General features: G+C 44.0%; 1 protein-coding gene across 2 annotated transcripts in view; it reads left to right on the forward strand.

The window, feature by feature from the left end:
- The window catches only part of MED13L (mediator complex subunit 13L), a 165,329-nt gene that overhangs the window by 122,102 nt on the left and 18,661 nt on the right, over window positions 1-24,566 (forward strand). For both annotated transcript variants that reach the window (XM_083478401.1, XM_083478402.1), the window contains exons 11-23: window positions 1,497-1,719; window positions 2,972-3,077; window positions 3,635-3,759; window positions 4,492-4,591; window positions 7,729-7,949; window positions 8,831-9,036; window positions 12,354-13,300; window positions 15,467-15,646; window positions 15,924-16,147; window positions 18,114-18,306; window positions 19,765-20,215; window positions 21,260-21,479; window positions 23,899-24,087. In XM_083478401.1, coding sequence (XP_083334527.1) covers window positions 1,497-1,719; window positions 2,972-3,077; window positions 3,635-3,759; window positions 4,492-4,591; window positions 7,729-7,949; window positions 8,831-9,036; window positions 12,354-13,300; window positions 15,467-15,646; window positions 15,924-16,147; window positions 18,114-18,306; window positions 19,765-20,215; window positions 21,260-21,479; window positions 23,899-24,087 — 3,385 coding nt within the window. The remainder of the gene's footprint in view (window positions 1-1,496; window positions 1,720-2,971; window positions 3,078-3,634; window positions 3,760-4,491; window positions 4,592-7,728; window positions 7,950-8,830; window positions 9,037-12,353; window positions 13,301-15,466; window positions 15,647-15,923; window positions 16,148-18,113; window positions 18,307-19,764; window positions 20,216-21,259; window positions 21,480-23,898; window positions 24,088-24,566) is intronic.

Below are 24,566 nucleotides of genomic sequence, written 5' to 3' on the forward strand. Positions count from 1 at the left end.
AATTTGGAGTTTAGAATTGATTCTGCAGCAGTACCTTCTATTTGTGTTTGGAGACCTCCAGAATGCTACATCAGAATGCCCCATTTTACATCAGAGGGCATATAAAGTGAGGCTTTGGGCATTTCCTCATTAACTTTCCCCCCTCTTCCCCTTATGTGCCTGCAAAACTCGAGCACAACAAGTGGCCAGTGATCTCTAGGTGTGCGTAGAACAGATGAAGAATGCAGTAGGTACCAGATCCATTCCAGAAATACTGTGCTTAAATCAGAGCCTAGGGTTTTGCAGGCTGAATTCTGTTTGGAAATGAACCTTACCCTATCATTATGGCCAGTGTGGAAGGACAGCCCTGTGGTCATGTCTCAGACTCCTTGAGCCTTTTACAGTTGTTATATGTTCTTGTTATTTTGGCTGCGACAAAGCTAATTGAACTTTTGGCTGGGCGTATGGGAGATAGGGGTGAATGAAACTTGCATGCACTTTGAACATCTCCAAAAATATTTTTGAATTTTTCACACGTGTATCTCAGGGATGGCTAAATCAATGTCCTAAAGTGAGCTCTTCACGTGAGACCAGGCTTGAAGGACTTGGAGGACAGAAAAGCGCTCTCAGGCCATATGTTCCATATGACAAGGGTGGACAGCCTGCAGCCCTAAGGTCACATGTGGCGCTCATCTTAATTTCAGAAGCCCCCTGAGATAGATCAGTTCAGACTTGTGTCAAGAGCAAGCTCTTTCTACCCCACCAACCCACACTAGGCAGGAATGAGGAGGAGAGAAAAGCGGTGGCCCTGGCCACTGCTGGCTTTGGCCCCACCTACCATTGGCATGCCCTCCCGCCCTCCCCCCGATTGACTCCCAGAACATGGAACCCTTGATGGGGGGAAAATGTTGTCCACCACAGCACATAAAAATGAGATGCTCTTGATCCTGCACAACTGTGCCAGAAGTATACTTCTCCCCCCACATATCTGGGAGAGAAATGTAAGAGCTATATTTCCAATACAACAATCTTGCAGAGGAAAAGGAAGAACAGGAAACTTGTGCATCCTGTTCCTGCACAGCAAGATAATGTCTAAAGCAAATACCAAAAATAGGGGTTCGAACATTTCTTTCTTTGTTTTATTGCAGCACATATTTCCATTTTCAAAGACATCTGAAAGGTAGCTAACAACCATTAAAATTGGGTGTAAAGAGGAGGATTATTGCCATATTTTCTCCAGTATCCACTTCTGCAGATGCTCTAAGTATACCATAATGTTTCTGGTTATGGGGGAGATTTTGATTCAGTGATGTGTCTGTAAGATTCTGTTCTTTCTGTGGCTAGGCCAGAATGCAAGCTTACAAGCCAGCCAGTAGATTCGTAATGCTCTGCTAAAGAAGCATTTTGTTTCAGCTATATCGAACCAGAAGAGGAATTATATTAGCTGTGTTTGTGTAAGAAAAATCTATAAATCTGCAGAACAGACTTTACTGTTTTTCTGTTTCCTTTTCTCTTAGGCTCTTAGCACAACCTAATAAAAGATTTAAAATCTTGGAAGAAACCCCCTCAGTGCCAGCAATGAATTATCTTGACCCCTTACCTCTAATACAGCAACCTGGTGAATGTTTGGGAGATGTCAGCGATCCTTACACATTTCAGGATGGTGATATCAAATACAGCTTCACTGGCACTAAGAAGTGCAAGCTTGGAGCTGATAGAGAATCTCTGAAGAAGAATAAGGTATGCTGTCAAACTAGTAGCACAATTTTTTTTGAGTGCAGTGATTCTTGCTTGGAAATTTTTGTCTGTTGTACTACAACTCAGACCTTTGAAGTCTTAAATTCTATGTCTTGTGTTGAAAAATTTCTTTGTAGATTTAGATATAATAATTTTAATTGATTAAGGTTGCAATCCTTCATATACTTACCAAAGTGAAAGCTCTGTTGAATGGCTGCATGCTGCCAGATGGCTTACCACTCACTCAGTACAATAGTACTTGCTTCATTGCAAACACACACACAGTTGAGCTGTAAGTGATTATGTTTGCCTATGAGTAAATATAATAGTTCTGAATACTTTCGCCATTTTAAAATGCCACATGTCTGTGCCACAGAGAGACAGGAAGCTGCCTTATACCAGGTTAGAGCATTAATCCAACCTAGCTTAGTGTTGTGAACACTGATTGCTCTCCAGGATTTCAAACAGGAGTCTTCTGGGACAAGCTGGGGATTGAACAATAGGACTTTCTGCATGCAAAGCGTGTAGCCTACCACTGAGCCTAAGGCCCTTCGTGAGACATTCCCTTCTGCCCAAGGTCCAAACTTCACGTAATACAAACTATGTAGCTGTACCTTTAAGTCAAAGTTTGTTGGTAATTGTTCTTGTTTGTTTTTTAAAAAGTCTGCATGCTGAAGGAGAGTGTTCCAGATTGGGACCCTAGCATGGAGGATAAGGGAGGCTTTAATGAAACAGGTCTTCTGCACCTGGAGTTTGCACTGCTGAAAAGAATTCCATTCACTTCAGTAGGACACTTCTTGGCAATGCCGTTGGCAGATGCAGGACCCCCATTCCAGATTGATTGGAAAAGCTCATTGTGAAATAAAGATCCTTAAGAATCCTCATTAAAATAGTTGGGACACACATTACCTGAATATGGAAGCTTGCTAGCATACATTAAATTATCCTTTCTGAATTATCTTACAGCTCAGGAAAGCCATGGTGATTTTACATTCTGCATTCATACAAACCTTTCTCTGCAATTTTGGTTTTTGACTGAGCCTACTGCTTTTGAAACATTACTTTGGGGAGGGCATTATATCTGCTGTTTGGAGCCGCATCCCATGTGACAGGTTGTTATTGCATAGTTACCGGAAGAACTATTTGCAACACCATTGAAAGCAGTGGGTGTGAGGTTGTAAGAGCTCACCTGGATTTATTTTACTTTTCTAACTCTTTTAAGGAAATTGTGGTTGATTAAATTCTCTGTTTGCAGTCAGAAGATGGAACAGCAACTAAAGAGATTTCTGCGACAGGCCATTCCACCACCATTCCAGATGGGAAAGATGCAATGTCCATTTTCAGTTCTGCTCCTAAAACAGGTATGTGAAAATGTGTCGGGCCCTTCTTGTGAAAGATGCCACTCGACATCTTAATAAGAATCATAAGGCAGTAATACTTTAGTGATGAACTGTGACACAAGCAATTAGTAGAAAACAGGGGACAGTAGTACAGTGGTACCTTGGTTCTCTAACGGCTTGGCTCCTGAATAAATCAGCTCCTGAATGCCGCAAACCCAGAAGTAAGTGTTCCAGTTTGTGAACGTTTTTTAGAAGCTGAATGTCCGGCGCGGCTTCCGCTTGAGTGCAAGAAGCTCCTGCAGCCAATTGGAAGCTGTGCCTTGGTTTTCGAACAGTTTCGGGAGTTGAACACTCCTGGAACGGATTAAGTTAGAGAACCAAGGTACAACTGTAATGTTGCTCGGCACCTGAAAATATGCCCACATATGTCCAGCTGATTATTTTAAAAGATAAACTTTGGAATACAGCAATTGTGTTTTTGGAGAGTGTGATTTAATGCCTTTCTGCCTGACGTCTAAAATCCTTGATGTTTCTTCCCCCCGCCCCCTCTTTTCTCTCTCTCTCCATCCTCCCTGCAGACACACGGCAAGATAATGCCGCAGGCCGAGCTGGTTCTAGTAGCCTCACACAAGTAACAGATTTGGCCCCTTCACTACATGATTTAGACAACCTCTTCGATAACTCAGATGAAGATGATCCTGGAGTAAGTGTGTGATGTGTTAAGATATGCTATATACTCTTGGTGTCACTCTCCCTTTGGAGTAATATATAATCTCAGGGAATTTTGGGACTTGATTTCTCCTCCATCTGATTTCATGGAATTGCAGAGTTGGAAGGGATTCCAAGGTCCATCTAGTTCACAGCTAAAGATTCCCTGACAGATGGGCATACAACCTGTGTTTGAAAGCCTCCAGTTTTCCCCATAGTGTGAACTACGTGGTAAATGGAATGTCATTCCACAGCCACTCCTCTTGCCCCAAAGGAAGATTTCAGCATGAGAGCAAAGTCTGTGTCTAATGCAGCAGATACACCAAATTCTTTTTCTCTATGTCCCCCCCCCCCCCTGTTTCCATTCACTTTGCCCACGATACCAGAAATTTCACTTTGTGCTGATGTGGGTTAATAAAGTAGTCGTGTTCCGCTGCCAGTTTCATGGGAAACACCAGCACACAAAAAATTCATTTGTAAAAAGCACACAGACGTAAGTTGACTTTTTAAACCATTAAAAAAACCCCAACAAAAACGAGTGAATGATGCAAAATTAGGTTTCTCCGCCCCCTCCCCTTGATTTTTTTTCATTTAAGAGGTGCTATTCATTGCTTTATTTAAAATGGAATAAACAGAAAAGGCTGTGAAGTTGTGTTATGGCCAGTTTGGTTTCAAAGAGGTATTATTTGCTTTTAATGAGGTCTTTTCAAAAAAATCCTAAATCTAGGCTGTCTCACCTGCCCTTCGGTCATCAAAAATACCTGCAGTGGGGACAGAAGAGCGCCCTCTGGGCAAGGACGGCAGAACAGCAGTACCTTATCCTCCAAGTAAGTGTTAAGTGTGTCTCCAGGATTTCACCTAATATTAAAAGTACAAGCCAATCATATAAAAAACCCACATCCATGTTTTGAAAGAATTGCTATGTAAATGGGTATTAATTTTCTTAGCTGTTCTTTAGCTATCTGGGGTGATTCCACTGGTATTCCAATCTTATTAGAGACCCAGGAGGAGGACCGCTTTGCCTCAGTTGGAATTGTCTTGTGTTCCATGGTATTGGCTGCCTCTTACTCATTTATTTTCCGAAATCTCTGTCCTGCTTATTTTTCCAAAGTTGTGACGCAGAGTGGCTAACAATACGGTAATAAGGTCAGAACAGCCCAAGCGTCATTCATTAAGAAAAGAGAAGCCCATCCCAGCATACACTCAGTTTAATGAGTTAACAGTGTTCAACCTGTTCAACAAATTCCAGCAGCATGAGAGTGATGTGGAGCTGAGCCAGCAGAAATTGAATTGAGCTCAGAAACTAAATGGCACCCTGTGCAAATCCAATAGAACCAGCATGATAAAATCAAATCACCTGGCTCCCATAAACAGCTTGGCTGCCTCTTGACAAGAGCTGTGTCTGTTCAGTACCGGCGTCCCAGACGCCATTGTTCGTTTGCTAGCTGGTGGTTTGAAGCATAGTGTTCCTACCCAAGTTGTGATTGTACAAGTCACAGGGAAATGCAATTATTTTAATTTATGCTGTCTTCATTTAAAGGCTACCACTTTAAAAAAAGTGGATAAGGAATTTGCTACCTGCAATAGAAGCCCACGGTTTCTAATTGAAACTGCATTATATATCTCCATTCAATTTATACCGAGGGAGAAATGAAGCTTACCAGTGTTCAAACTGCTGTCTCTTAGCATGACTTTAAAGATTTAGGTGAAGTCAGAAGAATCTGGGTTGCGCTGGGCTTTTTGTATCCAGCATATATTAATATAGATTGTGGATTCCCAATGCCCTGCTCCTTTTCCATCATGCCAGGAACTGCAGGGAGTTGTATTGTCCTTTGAGATCCGCAGATGTTTCCCCACTGCAACCCTCGCATACGTGATATGCTTTAGAAATGTTTTATGTATATTTGAAAATAGAATTGTGTGTGTGTGTGTGATACTAACAGATGTCATTGTGAATTACAATATCCTCCTGCTTCCGAGAGAGAGAGGGAGAGAGAGATGCCACGGCCACTCTAAGCTGAACTCTCATTCCGCCGCAAATCATTCTTGAACATTATCTCATTAACTCTAGCTGGTAATGAGAACAAATTGAGGGGAAAAACCATGGTGTCACGAGGATGAGTCAGAGAGTTTTATGGACCCATAAAAGCAGTGCTGATTTACTCAAATGCAGAAGTATGAAGTACACAGAGATTGGGTTTTGACAGTTTTAGTAGATCTATAGCTGCTTAAAATATGCAAGGCTTTCTCAAGCATGACACACATGAAAATGAATAATGATACCCAGACAGTTCTGTGGGTTTATTTAATTCAATATTTTCTTCTTCTTCTTTTAATGACACTGCATTGCAGAAAGTTGCCCCCACCTTCTTTTTTAATTAAAAAAAAGGGAATTCCAAAAAGAATGGCACAGTGTGGAGCAGGTTGGGAAGGGTTAAGTAGATAGGACTTGCCCCATTCAATGTTCATCTCTCTCTCTCTCTCTCTCTCTCTCTCTCTCTCTCTCTCTCTCTCTCTCCAGCAGCTTCTGTAAAAGATTTCAGAAAGAGCAGAAGTAAGTGTACATGCACGAGAGAGAGAAAGAGATAGAGAGGGTTGTCAGACGATTAGACAGCAGAACCTGCTTCCCCTTCCGCACTGATTTTGAAGGCCTAGAAGCTTGGTCTCTCTCTGAAGGATTTCCCTTTTGGATGCAAGACCAGTGCTTTCCTAAGCTCCATTTTGTTGCCAATTAGAAGAATAGCAGGGTGACATCAGCATGCTGTGTGTGCCTTACAATCTCCACAGGGATGTCCCAGCGGCAAATCTGCTGGAGAGCACTGATCAGAGTTGCTGATGGATACTTAGCATGTTATACAAACTGCCTGTCAAAGAGAGGCTCATGGACCACACTGTAGCATCAGTGGCTGTTCCCTCTGGTCTGGACGTGACTGATAAGCCCAGCTTTGTGCATTCATGTCTCAGCTGAGTTTAGGAAATGCACATAGCTGCTGTTCACACTATGTTGCAGTTCCTTTGGTTGCTTTCTCCTTTTATTATATTGCTAGCAAGCTAGTCTCTTGCTGCTCAGGGATGGATAGGATCTCTACTGTAGTCTGGTTCTAGACTTGGAGACTTGCATTCCTTAATGTTTGCCCAACCTGTGACTTCCCTTTCCTTTACCAGTTCTACCTTGATATGTCCTTGAGAAGAACAAAGCAAGCTGCGTTGTTAAGCATGAATAACTTCTTGCCTGTTCTTAATATTAATAATTATTTCTTAAGCAACCAAAAGCAATATATATATATATATATATATATATATATATATATATATATAGCATAAAACATAAAATAAAAATGTCACAATCCTGTTTCACAATCGGTATAAAAGAATGAGGTAAAGAAATACAGTAGAGGAAGTTAGATACTCCAGATCTGCTCCTGCAGTTTGTTTTACCTTGAGATGAATTGCTGATTTATAAACTTCTTGAGATTATAAAGATATGGGCCAATGGTGGAGCAAACCATTCCAGACCTGGTTGAGAGCTGCGTGTATGCATGTCCACCCCCCGGCATGTGTCACTTGAAAACTATACAATTGAGGTGGAGCAGGGAAATGTTTGATTCAGAGTACTGTTTTTGTTTTTAAATTTGGGTTTGCTGGCTAAGCTGTAAAGATAGCAGGGTCATAGTACAACTTCTGTTCATTGCCAGTTTTTCTCAGAGGAGCGTTTTAATTGCCAACCTCCATTTCCATAGTAGTGATAGCCTTCTCTCATAATCTAAATGTTGGAAGATTCAGGACAGATGAAACAAAGAGTCTCTTCACACAGCTAAGGTTAAATGATTGAATCCACTACCATAAGAGTTCAGAGAGGCTAATTCTGAAACTGACAGCAAGTCTGCTTTTTGAGCATCATGGAAGGCTTGCTTTTTTTAAAAAAGTATATATAATGTGTTAACACATGGGTTATCTTGTCTAGCCGTGGCAGATCTGCAGAGGATGTTTCCAACACCACCTTCCTTGGAGCAACACCCTGCTTTCTCCCCTGTGATGAGCTATAAAGACGGCATCAACTCGGAGACCGTGACTACACTGGGAATGATGGAAAGCCCTGTGGTCAACATGGTTACAACCCAGCTCACAGAGTTTAAAATGGAAGTGGAAGATGGATTAGGCAGCCCTAAACCAGAAGAAATCAAGGTATCAAGCTAAAAGCAGGTGGTGGTGTAAAACTGAAACATGGGTGGAGAGATATGGGCAGGAAAGTTGTTGATCAGCTCTGCCTTAAAATGAACATGAATAACCATGGAAATGAATTGGGGTTTGCAGGTACTGCAGCCAATGAAAGAAGGACAGACATTCTTTGTCCAGACATCCCAATGCAGCAAAGTTTGAGCATTAAGTACAGTGGCATAAAGTACAGTGGCTGAGCTCAGGGAAAAACTGTAGCTCAGTGGTAGAAGATGCATTTGTACACAGAAGATTCTAACTTAAATCTCTGGCATCTCTCATTAAAAGGATCAGGTAAAAGTAACGTGAAAGACTCTTGCCTGAACCTCTGGAGAGCTGCTGCCATTTGGGGTAGATAATACTTTGCCAGGTGCTGATGTTGCCACCTGTACTAAGCAAGGAGTGGGCACCCATTTCCCAGTTGCAAAGCTGGTAGTGTGATACTCTGGTGTATTTTTCTTCATTTAGAATGTAGCTTGAATAAATCCCGCGATTCCTGTTTTCAAAGAATTTAGAGCTGCTTGCCAATGTTGAAGATTAAAATGGGAAAGAGATGTAGTTCAGTGGAAGAGCATCTGCCTTGCCTGTAGATGGTCACAGGTTCAATCTCCAGTGGCATCTGCAGGTAGGCGGTAGGCTAGGAGAGAACCCTACCTGAAACCATGAAGAGCTGCTGCCTGTCAGTGTAGACAGTACTGAGCTACATGGACCCAATGGTCAGACTCAGTATCTGGCACCTTTCCAGGTTCCTAAAGCCCACTAATTATAATTTTAGGCAAGAAAAGTTGCCTGGATAATATTCTTATGTTTCTTTTATGTGTCCCAACCCATGCAATTCCTTGGTTTTGTAGGATTTCTCCTTTGTTCACAAATCTTCCACCTTTCAGCCCTTTGTGGGCTCCTCCATGTTTGCTCCTCTGAAGATGCTTCCCAGCCAGTGCCTGCTACCTCTGAAGATCCCAGAGACCTGTGTCTATCGGCCTTCCTGGGCCATTCCTCCAAAAATCGAACAACTTCCTTTACCGCCTGCAGCTGCTTTCATCAGAGATGGATACAAGTAAGTACAGCAGTGGAAATGAGAAAACGGGTTTGTGTGTTTTTGCATAGTCATGCAGGATATTCATTGACTTCCTTGTTAATCCACCGTGTATGATTTTTACTTAGCCTTTGGGATTAACTTGGAACGTAATGAGGTGGAGAGGAGGCTATTTAGAAGTACCGTTAATTCTGCCAAGAATGATCTGGGCATGATTTTTATCAATCAATCATATTAAAAAAAACTACCATGATGGGTGTAGCCATGGAGGTCAATTCCCATATCTGTCAGCCACAAAAGAGAGACAGGTGACAGAAGCGACTGCTTTCTCACTTCTTTTGAAAAATCCTTCATGCATGCACATCCAACACCCCAAATTACTTCACTTGTTGCCTACAGCCTTGTTGGCCTCTTCAGGCTTCTGTTTCTTAGAGTAGCATGCACTGCTTACCTCTGTGCAGAACACCAAGCTCCAGTGGTGCTTAGTGACACAAGACTGTCTTCCCAGCGCAGCCACGGAACTCCTGCTTTCTGCCCTCCCTGTCTTCTTTCTCCCCTTTAATTTGTGGCTCTTGAGCCACACTTGGTTTCTGGTTCCCTTTAAGTTGCTTGTGTGTACAACAGACCTTTACTCATGCAGAGACCTAGGGTGGGGAGAGAGTCATGGCTGTGTTCCTCTTTCCTGGAAGCATCCTTGAGTGAGCAACTCTCAGGGCTCCCTGAGAGGCAGGTTAACCTTCTGACCCTGACAACAACGGTTAGGGTGATGGCTGCCCTTCCCACTGCTAATGTACAGTCAGATGAGGGGGAACGTTAGTCATTATTTTCACATCATATCAAGCTTAGGGTTAGCCAGCTCTTAACACTGGCATAAAGTGCCCATTGCACCTCTTAGCTCATAGATCAAGGATGGAGAACATTGGGCCTGGGGGCCAAATCTGGCCTTTAGGACCCTCTCCAGCCACACACTCTTCTTCTCAAGCCTTCTGTACTCCCTCCTTGCATGTTTTTGCCTGGCTTGAATGTGTCACTGAATTCTGACGATGCTTCTGATGTGGCTGGCCGGAGGATGGACAGGGCTGTGTGACGTTGTATACAAAGTAGCCTATTGCACAGTGGTAAAATTTAGATTCATTGCTGTTCCCACCTTTGCTGTTGACCTTGCCCATCGCTGGCATGAAGGTTGCCTGGAAGGGAATGCAGTTGCAAAGGGTCCTTGCGCCCATCATAGAAAGAGGAGGTTGACCTTAATGCCAGTCAAGTTTTTTCTCCCATTACTTACTTCCTTGTCCAGCTTGCTGGCTCTTCCTGGTCCAGACACAGCCTGCCCATTTGCTGTGCTCTGATCCTCTCCTCTCTGAAGTTAGTGCCAGTATATCAACTAAGAATTAATTGGAACTCTGTTTAGCAGTCTCAATGAAATGCAAAGCCCAGCTGCTGATCTCGAAACACAGCGAGCATGGAAACCATAAAATGTATGAAACCCCTTAAAAATGGAACATGCAATGTAAGGCTCTCCCATTCGCAGTCAATTGATTTTTAGAGGGGAAGCAGCTAGTATCTTTATATCAGTCCTTTATATCAATCACTTTCTTCAAAGGTTCTTCGGTGTTCTCTGAGGAATTGCAAAAAAAGGGAAAGACAGGGGAAATGTGAAGCTCTTGACACCACCTAGGCAGCAATTTAATTTCTTTTTCCCCCTTTAATGGTAACTACTTCCCAAGGCCTGAGCTGATTATTAATTGCAGGTATTTATTGGGATAAAAATCTTTTATTTCCAGTGTAATCCAATTAGAGCAATGACTGTTACTGCAGGCTTCTGTGAAAGAGGTGATTGCTAATCAAGATTTCTTGGTCACCTTTTGTTGCTTCTCAGAGGCACTCGCTGCGCTTCAGCTTCTTTCTAAACCTGTAGGCTGTTCCCCTCCCCTTCCCCATTTCATTTTCCCTGACTGGCACTCCAGTCCATTAGAGATAACAGGGAAATTATTCTGGAGAATCAAGTTTCACTGCATTTCCTTCTCAAATTGCTGGCAGAATGGGAGTTCAAAATGAATATTTAAACTTTCACATTAGCTGAAGAGGGAAAGTAGAAGCATTTAAATCTGCAGGTTTCTACTCCTTCATCAGGGGAGCAATTGCCATAAGGAGCACATTTTAAGAAAAGTGTTTTTATTAGCAATGGTAAGTAGGAACAACTGTGGAGATCTGCATCCATGTTGCCCTTACTGTGCAATTCCATGGCAGTTGTGCATGTGTCATCTAAAAGTAGCTTCTTGGTGAAATGGAAGGCCGTTTCCTGATGATAGAAATTTGAGAAATTAATTGTGCAGTTTTGAATAATGTGAATACAAGTGTTGGCCTCTTCCAGTTGTGGCACAAGCAGACAGCAAACTCCAAAGGCTAGTTTGCAAGCAGAGATCTGAATTTCAACAGCTTATGAAATTTACCCAGGATTAGGTGAAGTAGGTATAAATCAGTTAAAATATAAGATCCATATTCAGAAGCAAGCACTTTAAGTGCTGTTATTCCTATACATGTTTAGCATTTCCTTTGTGCTGTCTTGTGGCTGTCTTATTTATTCAGAACAAAAAAATTCCTTCCAGTAGCACCTTAAAGACCAACTAAGTTAGTTCTTGGTATGAGCTTTCGTGTGCAAGCACACTTCTTCAGATACACTTCGTGTGCTTGCACACGAAAGCTCATACCAAGAACTAACTTAGTTGGTCTTTAAGGTGCTACTGGAAGGAATTTTTTTGTTTTGACTATGGCAGACCAACACGGCTACCTATCTGTAACTTATTTATTCAGCATTCTGTTTTCCTTCCAAGCTGTTGCACTGCTAATAGTGACCTGGCTCCAGCCACTTGGTAGATGCATTTTTTAATTTTTAATTTGTAAAGCTTGGTGTATTTTTTTGTTCATCTCTTTCCTGTGCCGTATCAGAAAGCTCCTTAATTTGGTTGTTGACGAGATCTCTTGTGGCATGCTATGGATAAGGCTTCAATAAGACAGATCTCTGTACGGTGGTACCTCGGGTTAAGAACTTAATTCGTTCTGGAGGTCCGTTCTTAACCTGAAACTGTTCTTAACTTGAGGTACCACTTTAGCTAATGGGGCCTCCCGCTGCTGCCACACCGCCACAGTGCTATTTCTGTTCTCATCCTGAAGCAAAGTTCTTAACCCAAGGTACTATTTCTGGGTTAGCGGAGTCTGTAACCAGAAGCGTCTGTAACCCGAGGTACCACTGTATCCACTTCCCATTTAGATGAAAGTTGTGTGAAAAAAACATAAACGCAGCCATATAACTCTTCCTGTTTCCCCTTATCTGCTCATAGCAACGTCCCCAGTGTTGGGAGCCTGGCCGATCAAGACTACATTCAGATGAACACTCCCCAGATGAGCACTCCAGTGACGCTAAACAGTGCTGCCCCGGCCAGCAACAGTGGGGCGGGAGTATTGCCTTCCCCGGCCACTCCTCGTTTTTCTGTCCCTACGCCACGCACACCCAGGACCCCAAGGACTCCTAGAGGCGGGGGCACTGCCAGCGGGCAAGGATCCGTCAAGTACGACAGCACGGACCAAGGCTCGCCAGCCTCAACGCCTTCCACAACCCGGCCTCTCAATTCCGTGGAGCCGGCCACAGTGCAACCAATCCTGGAAGCCCACAGCCTGTACGTCACACTCATCCTTTCGGACTCCGTGCTGAACATCTTCAAAGACAGCAACTTCGACAGCTGCTGCATCTGCGCATGCAACATGAATATCAAAGGTGCCGACGTTGGGCTGTATATCCCGGATTCATCGAACGAGGACCAGTATCGGTGCACTTGTGGATTCAGTGCAATTATGAACCGCAAGCTAGGGTACAACTCTGGGCTGTTCATCGAGGATGAACTGGATATTTTTGGCAGGACTTCAGACATTGGCCAGGTGGCAGAGAGGAGATTGATGATGTGTCAGACCACCTTGATTCCTCAGCTGGGAGAGGGGTCCAAAAGGGCCCAGGAGCCCCCAGTAAGCCTCCTTCTCCTCCTCCAGAATCAGCACACCCAGCCTTTCACCTCCCTGAGCTGTTTGGACTACATGTCCGCCACAAGCAGGCAGTCACTCTCTTACACAAACTGGAGCTATGACAGAGTTCAGGCAGAGAGCAACGACTCCTGGATTGAGTGCTTCAACGCTCTGGAGCAAGGCAGGCAGTATGTGGATAACCCCACGGGTGGGAAAGTGGATGAAGCTCTAGTCAGAAGCGCGACAGTTCACTCTTGGCCTCACAGCAACGGTGAGATTTTGCTTTTCCTTCGGTGTTTCGGAAAACACTTCTGGGTACTATGGTTAATTATTTTATTTTTATTGTTGTTGTCAACTTCATTTCAATATAAGCGTGGTTCACAGGGTTAGTTTCTCAAACTTCTGAGTTCACCAACTCATAGAATTGTACAGTTGGAAGCAGAGCCATCCTGGGGCATTATGCTGCTAGCGGCAAAGCAGAAATGCCGCCCCCCCATCGCTGCCACCTCTGCTGCATGCCCACCCACCATGTGCCCACTGTCTTGCACCTGCCAACTGCTGCCTAGCAGCAGCAATAGTCACTCAGGTGAGTGTGCAGTGGCAGGTGTGCATTGGGCACCCAGTGTAGGAGGCAGTGGCAGTGAGTGTTGCGTTCCTCTGAGGCTGGATCTGCTGCCCCTCCCGGCTGTCTGGAGCCTGGCGCCCTGAGGCAGCTGTCTCACATTGTCTCATGGGCAGACTGGTCCTGATTTGAAGAGACCCAAAAGAGACCCACAATGCAGGAATCACAGCACATCACTCCTTGATGAGCTTTTAATTTGCCTTCAACCTGAACCCCAAATTCTTGGGAGTGCAAACCAAATAAAGTCAAGAAATAGTATACAATCAACACTTATAAATCATCAGTCGCCATTACGAGGAATCTTAAAATGTAAAATTGTTGTATTATCAGATCATTTAATTAAATACAGAGATTCCTCACTGGCAATGGAGGTGAACATGCCCATGATCTTGTAAATTTACTTTTTGACCCTCTTTCATCCCCTTTATTCATGCCCTGCCCACCTTGCATAGTCCTATTTGTTGGCCAGACAAAATTTAATAATTCAGAGAAAGAGAGAGAAGTGGTAGCTCAGAGGTAAAATGCATGTTTTGCATATGGAAGGTCCCAGGTTCAATCTTTGGCAACTCCAGTTACAAAGATCCCATAATGGAAAAATGGCAGAGGCCTTTTGTTGCCTCAGACCGTAGAGAGTGGCTGCCAGTCAGAGTAGACATTACTGAGTTAGATGGACAAATATACTGACCTGGCGTGAGAAGCGTCTGAAGTTTCCTGGGTTTGTTCGTTAGCCCTTTACTGCTGTTCATTTCAAATTCTGATATGATACAGTATTATTCTGCACAAGTGTGGAGTGCTTCTATTTGGGGTTCTAACTTCTCAGTTCATTTTGCCCTTCCCTTCCCTGATGCTGACCTACAGCAGTCAGCATTCTATGCCAACTTCACTTGTCCATTGGACTGTTTAGCGATTTCTTTTGCAGGTAAGCTGAACACACTGGTGGCCAGTTTCAGTTACATTAAAATTCTTGATTTATTTATTTCTAATAGCAGCTCTAACATCCATCCCTGGGGACATTTTAAACACTTTCCCAGTTGACCTACCTCTACAATGATGTGATGTTGTGTACCTTTTTTTATGTCCATGTGTCTTGTCCTCCCCCATTTCTGAAAACTCCATTCCTACTCCTGGTTTTCATCCCTAGCCCAATTGTCAGTCAATATTCTGAACAGTGGGTTCTCTGTACTTCTGTACTTACCCAGTGCCTGCTGATAACCTCTCTTTTATGCATGGCTGTTGACATTTTGTTTCGATCAGCAATGGCACTTAAATGATTGAATGTCATTTAGAATGTATGATGCTCTACAATATTAAGCTGTGTAGGTTTTGAGTGCCTGTATTCTGTTTTCTGAACTCCACTTATTTTAACAAGACTCGGCAGCCACTGGAAGCATGTAGGTCATGCATGAGATATTCTGCAGAGCCTCTTAACATGTGGACAAGGGACTATGCCCAGTGGAGCTCTCATTCTTTTTCAACTTCAAACTGCTTTTTGAAAGTCACACAAGGATTTCAAGTGTCTTGCAAATTGCAGAATGCGTGAAAGCTGTGCATGTACATCTCAGAACTGTGGCTTATGTGCATCTTCTGTAAGATCTTCTTTTGGGTGAGGCTTCTAGAGATCAGAGTATAGTGTTGGATACCACCAGAAAGATGAAAAAGACTTCAATGGAATTTTGAAACTACTATTAATATATTGATGGATAAAAAAGTAAGATACTCTGTGATTATTATTTTCTTTGAAAGCAAGGGAATTGAACCATTTTGGATGCCTGTCACTGTATTCTTGAGTCTAGCTGCTTTGTTGTTGTTTTTCAGTTCTAGACATCAGCATGCTCTCCTCCCAGGACGTAGTACGCATGCTTCTGTCTCTCCAGCCTTTCCTCCAAGATGCCATCCAGAAGAAGCGGACTGGCAGGACCTGGGAAAACATCCAGCATGTCCAAGGACCCCTCACCTGGCAGCAGTTCCATAAAATGGCAGGACGGGGAACCTATGGTACAGCAAACACACCTATACTTTTATTTCTTTGTGCTGGTGCAGGAGATCACAGCTTTCTAGATTTAAAAATGGCAGGTGTGGGATGCACATTGCCCTGTGTGTTATCCAGTAGGCACCATGCCAGCTGCGCTCCATGCACCATTCACACCCAACAGTCATTGTGCTGGCTGTGGTTTTCACAGCAGCAAAACCATTATTGCTTGATTGCAAGGCCTGTCAAAGCTCAGCCTGTGGTGTCTTGAGTCCTCTGACACTTCCTTCCATGTTGATTCAGGTTCAGAGGAGTCTCCTGAGCCTCTTCCAATCCCCACTTTGCTGGTCAGCTATGACAAGGACTTCCTGACAATCTCTCCGTTCTCCTTGCCATTCTGGGAGAGGCTGCTGCTGGACCCATATGGAGGCCATCGGGATGTTGCTTATATCGTGGTGTGTCCAGAAAACGAGGCCTTGCTTGATGGAGCCAAAACTTTCTTCAGGGACTTGAGCGCCGTATATGAGGTTGGTGAGCAAGAGGGAGTTTCGTAAGGTTTATTAGGACTCTGTGCCCTCGCCCCCCCCCCCCCCCCGGCCGCAATAAAAAAGCAGGTGTCCGTGACCAAAATTCTAGCAAACAGCAGCCCTCGTCTTTTGTCTTTCATTTGTGCCCCAACAGATTACACCATCAGCATCTATTATTGGGGAAATGGCATAGCTAGAGCAGCATGGGAGGGCTAAAGGCAATAATTGGGACATGGGTGGCTCTGTGGGTTAAACTACAGAGCCTAGGACTTGCTGATCAGAAGGTCAGTGGTTTGAATCCCTGTGACGGGGTGAGCTCCCGTTGCTCGGTCCCTGCTCCTGCCAACCTAGCAGTTCGAAAGCATGTCAAAGTGCAAGTAGATAAATAGGTACCACTCCGGCGGGAAGGTAAGCGGCGTTTCCGTGCGCTGCTCTGGTTCGCCAGGAATGGCTTAGTCATGCTGGCCACATGACCTGGAAGCTGTACGCCGGCTCCCTCGGCCAATAAGGCGAGATGAGCGCTGCAACCCCAGAGTCGGCCACGACTGGACCTAATGGTCAGGGGTCCCTTTACCTTTACCTAGCCTTTGCCAACCTGGTCCCTTCTGCACCGGTTTTAGTTTGTGACTCCCATCAGCTCTAGCAAGCACAAACTTGCTAAGGCTCATGGGCAGAGCCATAGCTAGGTGATCTTGCACCCTGGCAGAACTGTCCACTTTGCGCCCCCTAGACACTGACAAATTCACTCTTCTTTCTGCCTCTCCTCCAACCTGCCCCCCATTCAATTCACCCTCTATTTAAAACATTTTCTTATGAGGCAATAATCAATCTTTTTGTTTATAGACATATTTATGAACATATTTTAAAGCTGATTTTGTGCCCCCCCTTGCTTGTGCCCCTGGCGGGGGCCCACCTCACCACCCCCTAGCTATGACCCTGCTCATGGGAGTTGTAGATTAAAAACATCCAGAGGGCAGCAGGTTGGCAAAGTCCGCTTTAAAGCATCAGATTCTCAAGATAACCAGGTGACAGCAAAAACTGCAATTTTAGCATGGGCAATTAGAATAAGATCTGTTATTTCATTACTGATGTATTTTGAATAGTTACGTTTTTGCCTCTATCTTCAGTACACTTCTTTTTATTTTATTGCTATGGCTGGTGGCTGATGCAAATAAAGATTCTTCTGATTCTGATTCAGCAGATTCTCAAAGAAGCAGAAAATTAGTGTCATATCCGGGGGTGTGGGGGTGTTCTTTGGCGTATACAAACCTTTTTCTTAGCCTAGCACACCAGGGGGATCATGAGGTAAGGAATAATACCTACAATTCTTCAAAAAATTGGCACATTTGGATTATATGCAATTGCTCGTGTTGGTTTTATTTTATTTTTGGAAAGCCCTGTTATTGTGTAGCATTGCCAGTCCATTCAATTTTCTGTTTATTCTCAGAGGCACACACCTATTTTTTTTATTATTTCCAGTCCAAGACAGCGGTAATACTTTAATTATCCACTAGGATGCAGTAATGCTTAAGCAACAAGTCAGGGTGGGTAACAGAAACAGAGACTTTTGCAATTTCCACAATTTCAAATATTGTGGAGCAGGAAAGCTTCTGTTGCAATTGCTCACTGTTTTAGTGTGATATCCTGAGATAGCTCAGAGTGCTTGAGTTCCACTGAAAGTCATGGCAGATAAGCACACTGGCATTGAAATAAATTGCACTTGGGCAAACTTGGATTCTTCTTTTCTGTCCTTTAGGCTTAATTGTGAGCCAGTTGAAATAAAGTGAGAGATGGACTTTTTGTTTCATTTATGCTTTACCTGTGGGAGTATCCCATTTTTTAAAAAAATAAATAAATGCTGGATTGGGGATGCATGTTCAGACCTCTGAAGATTTCTAGAACTAGATCTGTGATTTGTGAATATGTGTTGCACTACTACAATCAGTTTTCCTCTTTATGTCTCCAGATGTGTCGACTTGGTCAACATAAACCAATCTGTAAAGTGTTGCATGATGGGATCATGCAAGTGGGAAAGACTGTAGCCCAGAAGCTGACAGATGAGCTTGTGAGTGACTGGTTTAACCCACCCTGGGGCAATGAAGACTGTGACAATCATTCCAGGCTCAAACTTTATGCGCAAGTCTGTCGTCACCACCTAGGTAAGTGCAGAGACAGAGTAGGTCGGAGGCAATTCATTTCAGCTGGGCTCTTCAGCTTGAAAGCCCAGACATTTTACATTCTCTCAATGGTGCTGCCTGTCCCAAAGGTTGCATAGGTAGCCAAGAGCAGAAGGAGAGTTTTGATGAACTCTAAAGGTCCCTCTAGTTCAGCATCCTCTTTCCATCAGTGGTCAGCCACATGCTTCTGGGAAGCATATAAACAGACATGAGGGTAACACCTCTCCTTACATATGGAGCCTAGTTCTCATGGCTAATAGTTATTTATTTTTACATTTCTTTCCCCGTGTTTGTGTTGGGGTGATTTTCTTGTAGTTGATTAATCTTGGCAGGTATATCCTGTTTTTCCAAGCAGCCTGACTTCTTTTACTGCTCACACTTTGTTCTGAATCTGTTGAGCATTGGCTGAAAAACTGATGTATGTGATGATTCATGAGGTCAGTTTCTTGGCTGCTGGATGTGATATCCAATCAAATGGTTATGATTAGCACACTATATTTTCTGGGGTAGATAATGGAAAGAATTGGCATTCTCTGGCTTTCTCCTATGTGGCCCAGCTGTAGCCTTCTCTACTTCTCTGTTACTGCTAAGGAAACTCTACTCTGTCCTAAGCTTAGTCATAGGCAAGCCAGAAAGGAGGAAGCATATACAAATCAACATGTCCCTGCCTTGGGATAATCAGGAGATACAACCTTCTAGGCAGATGCCCTCTACTATATGCGGGAACATTGCTCCTTCCTTCAGTAAGATACAGGTTCAGAACCACGCAACTTTATGTTCCACTCTATCCCCAAGACATGGGATAGCCTACAGTGTTAACTTTTTAAAAAAAGGGGGGGGGGGGAGAAGAAAAACAGCTTTCTACTAATACATACCTCAAATCAAAATGGAGGTCTGATCAAATTGTGTGTGAAGGAGGAAGGGGAGCGATCATTCCCTGGCCAGTGTGGGGAACATCCTGCACATCAGTATGTGAAAAGTGCCAGCACCTTATTTGGTCCATTGAGTAATGGATGAGGCCTGTCCTTCCCAACATAACTCCAGAACAACTTCCAGGATTGGAATTCATATGCTGAATCCTCAGTTAAGCACATACCAGTGAAACCTGTCAGTAACGTAAACAGCCAGTTCCCAAGACATTTTGCAAAATTGGATTTATACATCTGTACTCCTTGGGCTTCCAGAGCAAGCAATAAAAAGGAAACTTCATGATTTCCCTTTCCTCCCACTTGTCACACTGCAGGGACTCTGCAGTGCCACTTGACTCCCAGTCAGTAAAGTCCTTATCAAGGAAATAATTCTGTCTGCCTGCCTGACTCTTGTTTTGAAAGCGTAGACTTTGTGGTGCTTTTTATGCTTGCTGTTGCCAAGGCTTGCCCTTCAGACAGCCTTTTTCTCGGTCATGATTTTTAACATCTTTGCATCTGTGTATTCTTTCAGCACCTTACTTAGCTACTTTGCAACTTGACAGCACCCTGCTGGTGCCACCTAAACACCAGACAGCACCAGCACCACCACCAAGCCAGGAACAAACGCTATCTGGGAATTCTGCACCGATTCCTCCCAATTCGGCCTGCCTTGCTGCGCCTGGGGCTCCCCCAACTGGCAGTTCTTTCACCCCCACACCCAACGGAGGGACCACAAGCCTCCCAGGAGGCAACAGTTCAACCTCTGGATCCACAGTGCCACAGCTGTCAGCATCCTCCTCAGTGCCCAGTATTAACCAGACAAGCACTACCTCCTCTTCAGGGTTCAGCGGTGGCCTACCTCAAGGTCAAAACCCAATTCTTGGTGTAAATTCTACGGAGAGACCCCAAGGAAGCACAGTCTCCGGAGGAGATGCAGAGACAGGGCATAATTCATCTCAACAGCAGCAAGAAGGACAGGAAAGGTAGGTCCAGTGAGCATTCAGAGCAGAGGGTTTTTAGCTCTGTTTCTCTACATGTGTATGTCTGATGTTCTGTACAGTGGTGCCTCGCAAGACGAAAACAATCCGTTCCGCGAGTCTCTTCGTCTAGCGGTTTTTTCGTCTTGCGAAGCAACCCTATTAGCGGTTTAGCGGATTAGCGCTATTAGTGGTTTAGCGGATTAGCGGCTATTAAAGGCTTAGCGGCTTAGCGTCTAAAAGGCTATTAGCGGCTTAGCGGCTTAGAGAAAGGGGGGGGGGAAGCGGAAAAAAATGGGAACACTCGCAAGACGTTTTCGTTTTGCGAAGCAAGCCCATAGGGAAATTCGTCTTGCGAAGCAGCTCAAAAACGGAAAACCCTTTCGTCTAGCGGGTTTTCCGTCTTCCGAGGCATTCGTCTTGCGGGGCACCACTGTAGTTTATCCCTACATACTATACGATGACTGGTGATTTTTGTTGCTGTTGATGCTCTGCTCGTAATCTTGAACGCAGCATTAAGACTGCTTAAGCCAATTGATTTCAGCTGGTTTGCTTTCTGACATTTCTAGTCCAATCCTGTCACCCAAAGGTCCCAAGGCAGATGGAACGTATTAATACAAATGCAAGAGTAGCACTGTTAAACCAAATCAGAATACATCAACATGGATGGGATTGCCCCAAACTAAAATATTCACCCTGAGAACTCCTTGTTAGAGGGTTTAAGGAGGCATAACTTTCTGTAGAATCATTGAATTGGGAGGGACCCAAAGGGTCATTTTGTCCCAACTCCCTACTTTGCAGGAACTGCAGCTAAGCCTGTGTTCTGCTGCAACCAACGCTTAGGCTTTGGAATAGCCCAAGGTAACCTCGTAGCACTAAGCTGCTGTCTCTTAATAATTCACTTTTTCTGTGCCTTTGGAGCAAGCCTCTTTTCTCAGGCTGTTCCCCCTTCCTTCCCCCCATGCCTCTTTTCCATCGCCCCCCCCCATGTGTGTAATCTCTTTACTGAAGACATTTTAAACCAGCACTTAACACCCTGTTCTTTTCTAGTTCTGCAGAGAGGGAGAGGATAGGAATTCCAACGGAACCCGAGTCGGCAGATAGCCACGCCTACCCTCCGGCTGTCGTCATCTACATGGTGGATCCTTTCACCTACACTGCCGAGGAGGAATCCACCTCTGCCAACTTCTGGCTCTTGAGCTTGATGCGGTGTTACACAGAGATGCTGGACAACTTGCCTGAACATATGAGGAATTCTTTCATTCTCCAGGTAACTTATCTGTTTATATAGAAATTTTTATAGTGGGCCCTTCTAGCCACTAAAACCCATTTAAAAGCAACCTCGGCAGCAGAGATCACAAGTAAAAATGACCTCAGCAGGCAAAAAATGTTTTCATTGATTGGCAAAAGACTGGCTGAGAGGGGGCTATCTGTGCTTTATGGGGCAAGATATTCCACAGTATTGGTGCAGCCACAGAAGCTCTATTCCTAGTCATCCTCAACAGTGTCTCCACACTCAGAGGGGACACAGAGAAGGGCCTCTCCTCCTGATCTTTGGAAGCAAGGAGGGTGATAAAGGAGGAGGTCCCTCAGGTGTCCTGGGCCCAGGCCACTTAGAGAGAGACCGGTTTGCCTCTTAGATTTTGAGCCAAATGGTGATCTTGCCAGCTCATTATGTGCCTTGCTTATATCCACGAACCTGTAGTTTGGTTTGTAAGTACATGGCCTTTTGCCAGTGGAAATCAGAGCTCTAAATAGAACACAGCATGACATATTGAATATAGCACATTCTCTTCTGCAAGATTCTTCCGGACAGCACAGTTTGTGCAAACGTTTTTAGAGCAACGTGTCTTTTTGTGGGTTTATTGTGGCTTGGGAGCAGAAATAAAATTTATGTAGGGTAGGGTACATCACATACCTCTAGTAGCAAATATCTCATAGGACACCTGCACAGGACATCCTGCAGAACCATTCAAATTAAGATCTTGATTTAATCTCATTTGCTTTGTGAATGTAGCTGTGTTGGAAGACCGTAGCAGATTTTTGCTGGCTCTGTAGCAAGATAAAGCCCAAAAATCTTGGGAGGAAATTGGCAGTGGTCATTAGACACACTTTAAATGTGTGATGAGTCTACTGTACCCAGGAGTAGTGATGATGATGATAATAATAATTAATAATAATATTGTTTATACCCCACCCATGTGGCTGGGTTGCCCCATTTGCTCTGGGCAGCTTCCAGCAAAATATAAAAAAGCTAAGTTGTCAGACATTAATAATTTCCCTGAACAGGGTTGCCTTTTGATGTTTTCTAAAAGTTGTGTAATTCTTTATCTCCCTGACATCTGATAGGAGGGTGTTCCACAGGGAGGGTGCCACTGCCAAGAAGGCCCTCTGCCTGGAGCCCTTTGATTACTACAGACAATTAGTTCATTGTTTATTCTGTAAAGATCTTGACCTCCAGATGAGTCTGAGATTTAATTCTCACAAACAGCAAAGTAAACATGTATCTAGAGTATTAACAGCAACTGCAGCTCATACGATGGAACACTTACCCATGGGGGGGGGAATTACCTCTATGTATTTATTTTATTTACAGCATTTCTATACCACTTAATACATTAAGTGGACAGAAAACTGAAGCAGCAACAGACAACTTAAACAAAAATATTGCAAAAATAAAGAGTTACATATAAAAATGTTACATTAATACAGAGTTACATTCAGACATACAGAGAGAGAGAGAGAGATCAGTTTATTTTCCTTCTGACACACCCTCCCTTTCAGCCTCTGGGTTCTCACCCAGGATCCCCAAAAACTCTCAGCTCACCCATAAAAGTCTCACAACGAGAAGGCTAGTCTCTCACTGTAGACTTGCTTTGTATGGGCAGGCCCACAGCTGTACCCCATTCAGCTACACTCTCCACACACAGTTCCAGTTAACAACAGCAGGCTTCCCAGGGAGTCCAAAGAATGGGAAAGTGTGCCCCCCCAGCTCTTTCTTCACTCCCTGTCCTCTCCTCCTCTGCCTCCAACTAGATAGAGTTAGCCTGTCAGGGAGAAGCCTTGGCCAGGACCTTTTCTACTTGATAGCCATCTTTCTATGTGGAAGCCTCATTTCTGGATAAAAGAATATCCCATCCTCTTGAGTTCCTATCTTTGTGAAGTCGAACAGCCAAGGAGCAGGTTTCCTATTGCAGCTGCTGTTTTTGAGAGCCTGGCTTAAAACATAGCTTTTCTGACAAGTACTTGGGTGTCGGAGGTTCTCTTGAAGGCCATGGAGTTGCAGTGCATCAGACACACACATGAAAATTGCTTCTAGATGACTAAGCAGTGGCATAATGGGACTCTATTATTGATAGCGGGTTTTCTCCAGGCTATTGAAATGGCATCAGTTTGTGTGAACTCGCTCAGCTCACCCCAGTCTGTGGCAAATGGCTCATGTTGTAGAACAGGCAGAATAACAGTGATTGCTTCACAAATTAAGGGAACAGCGTGTCCAAGTTTTCTACTCTCAAAAAGCTACAACCTCCAAAACAGTTTTAAAATTATCAGGTTTCTTGCTTGCCTTCACTTTTGTGTATACAGGCAAAAAAAATATTTTATGGGTGCCCCTTAAATATTAAACATGCGAACAGGTCCTAAGATGAGCCTTATAATCCTGACTTGGTTCCTCTGTCTATACACTCTAGATTGTGCCTTGCCAATACATGCTGCAGACCATGAAGGACGAGCAAGTCTTTTACATTCAGCACTTGAAGTCTCTGGCGTTCTCTGTCTACTGCCAGTGCAGGCAACCGCTGCCCACACAGATCCACATCAAGTCCCTGACCGGCTTTGGGCCAGCAGCCAACATCGAGATGACTCTCAAGAACCCGGAGGTGAGTGCTCTAACAAACACACACAATAACCAGCCCCGCCCTGGAAAGCTGAAACGGAACCCGGTACTTGGCCTGAAGTATCTAATTGCTGTCTTGTGCCCAAGTTATTGCAAGAAGCAGGCAGAGGAGGATGTGGCAGTTGCTTTGAATCGCTGCTTGAGAAACCGAGAGCAGCGATAGTCTCCTCAATGCATTGAGGAGGTTAACTGCACAGCTGGGTTTGCAGCCTAACCCTGCCACCCTGAATTTTAGAAGCCTCAAAGGTGAATTATCATTTCCTTTCTTTTCACATGTTACTAAACACCTTAATACATGTCTCTTGGAATGAAGCAAACACACATATTCATTGTCTCATCTCCCTTAGGTCAGTAGAACTTCCAACTGTGCATATCAACTAAACTAAACTAAACTAAACTAAACTAAACTAAACTAAACTAAACTAAACTAAACTAAACACCACCCAGAAATATGACACTGCA

The sequence above is a fragment of the Podarcis liolepis genome, assembly GCF_965112155.1.
Source record: "Podarcis liolepis genome assembly, chromosome: 15".
NCBI classification, from domain to species: Eukaryota; Metazoa; Chordata; class Lepidosauria; order Squamata; family Lacertidae; genus Podarcis; species Podarcis liolepis.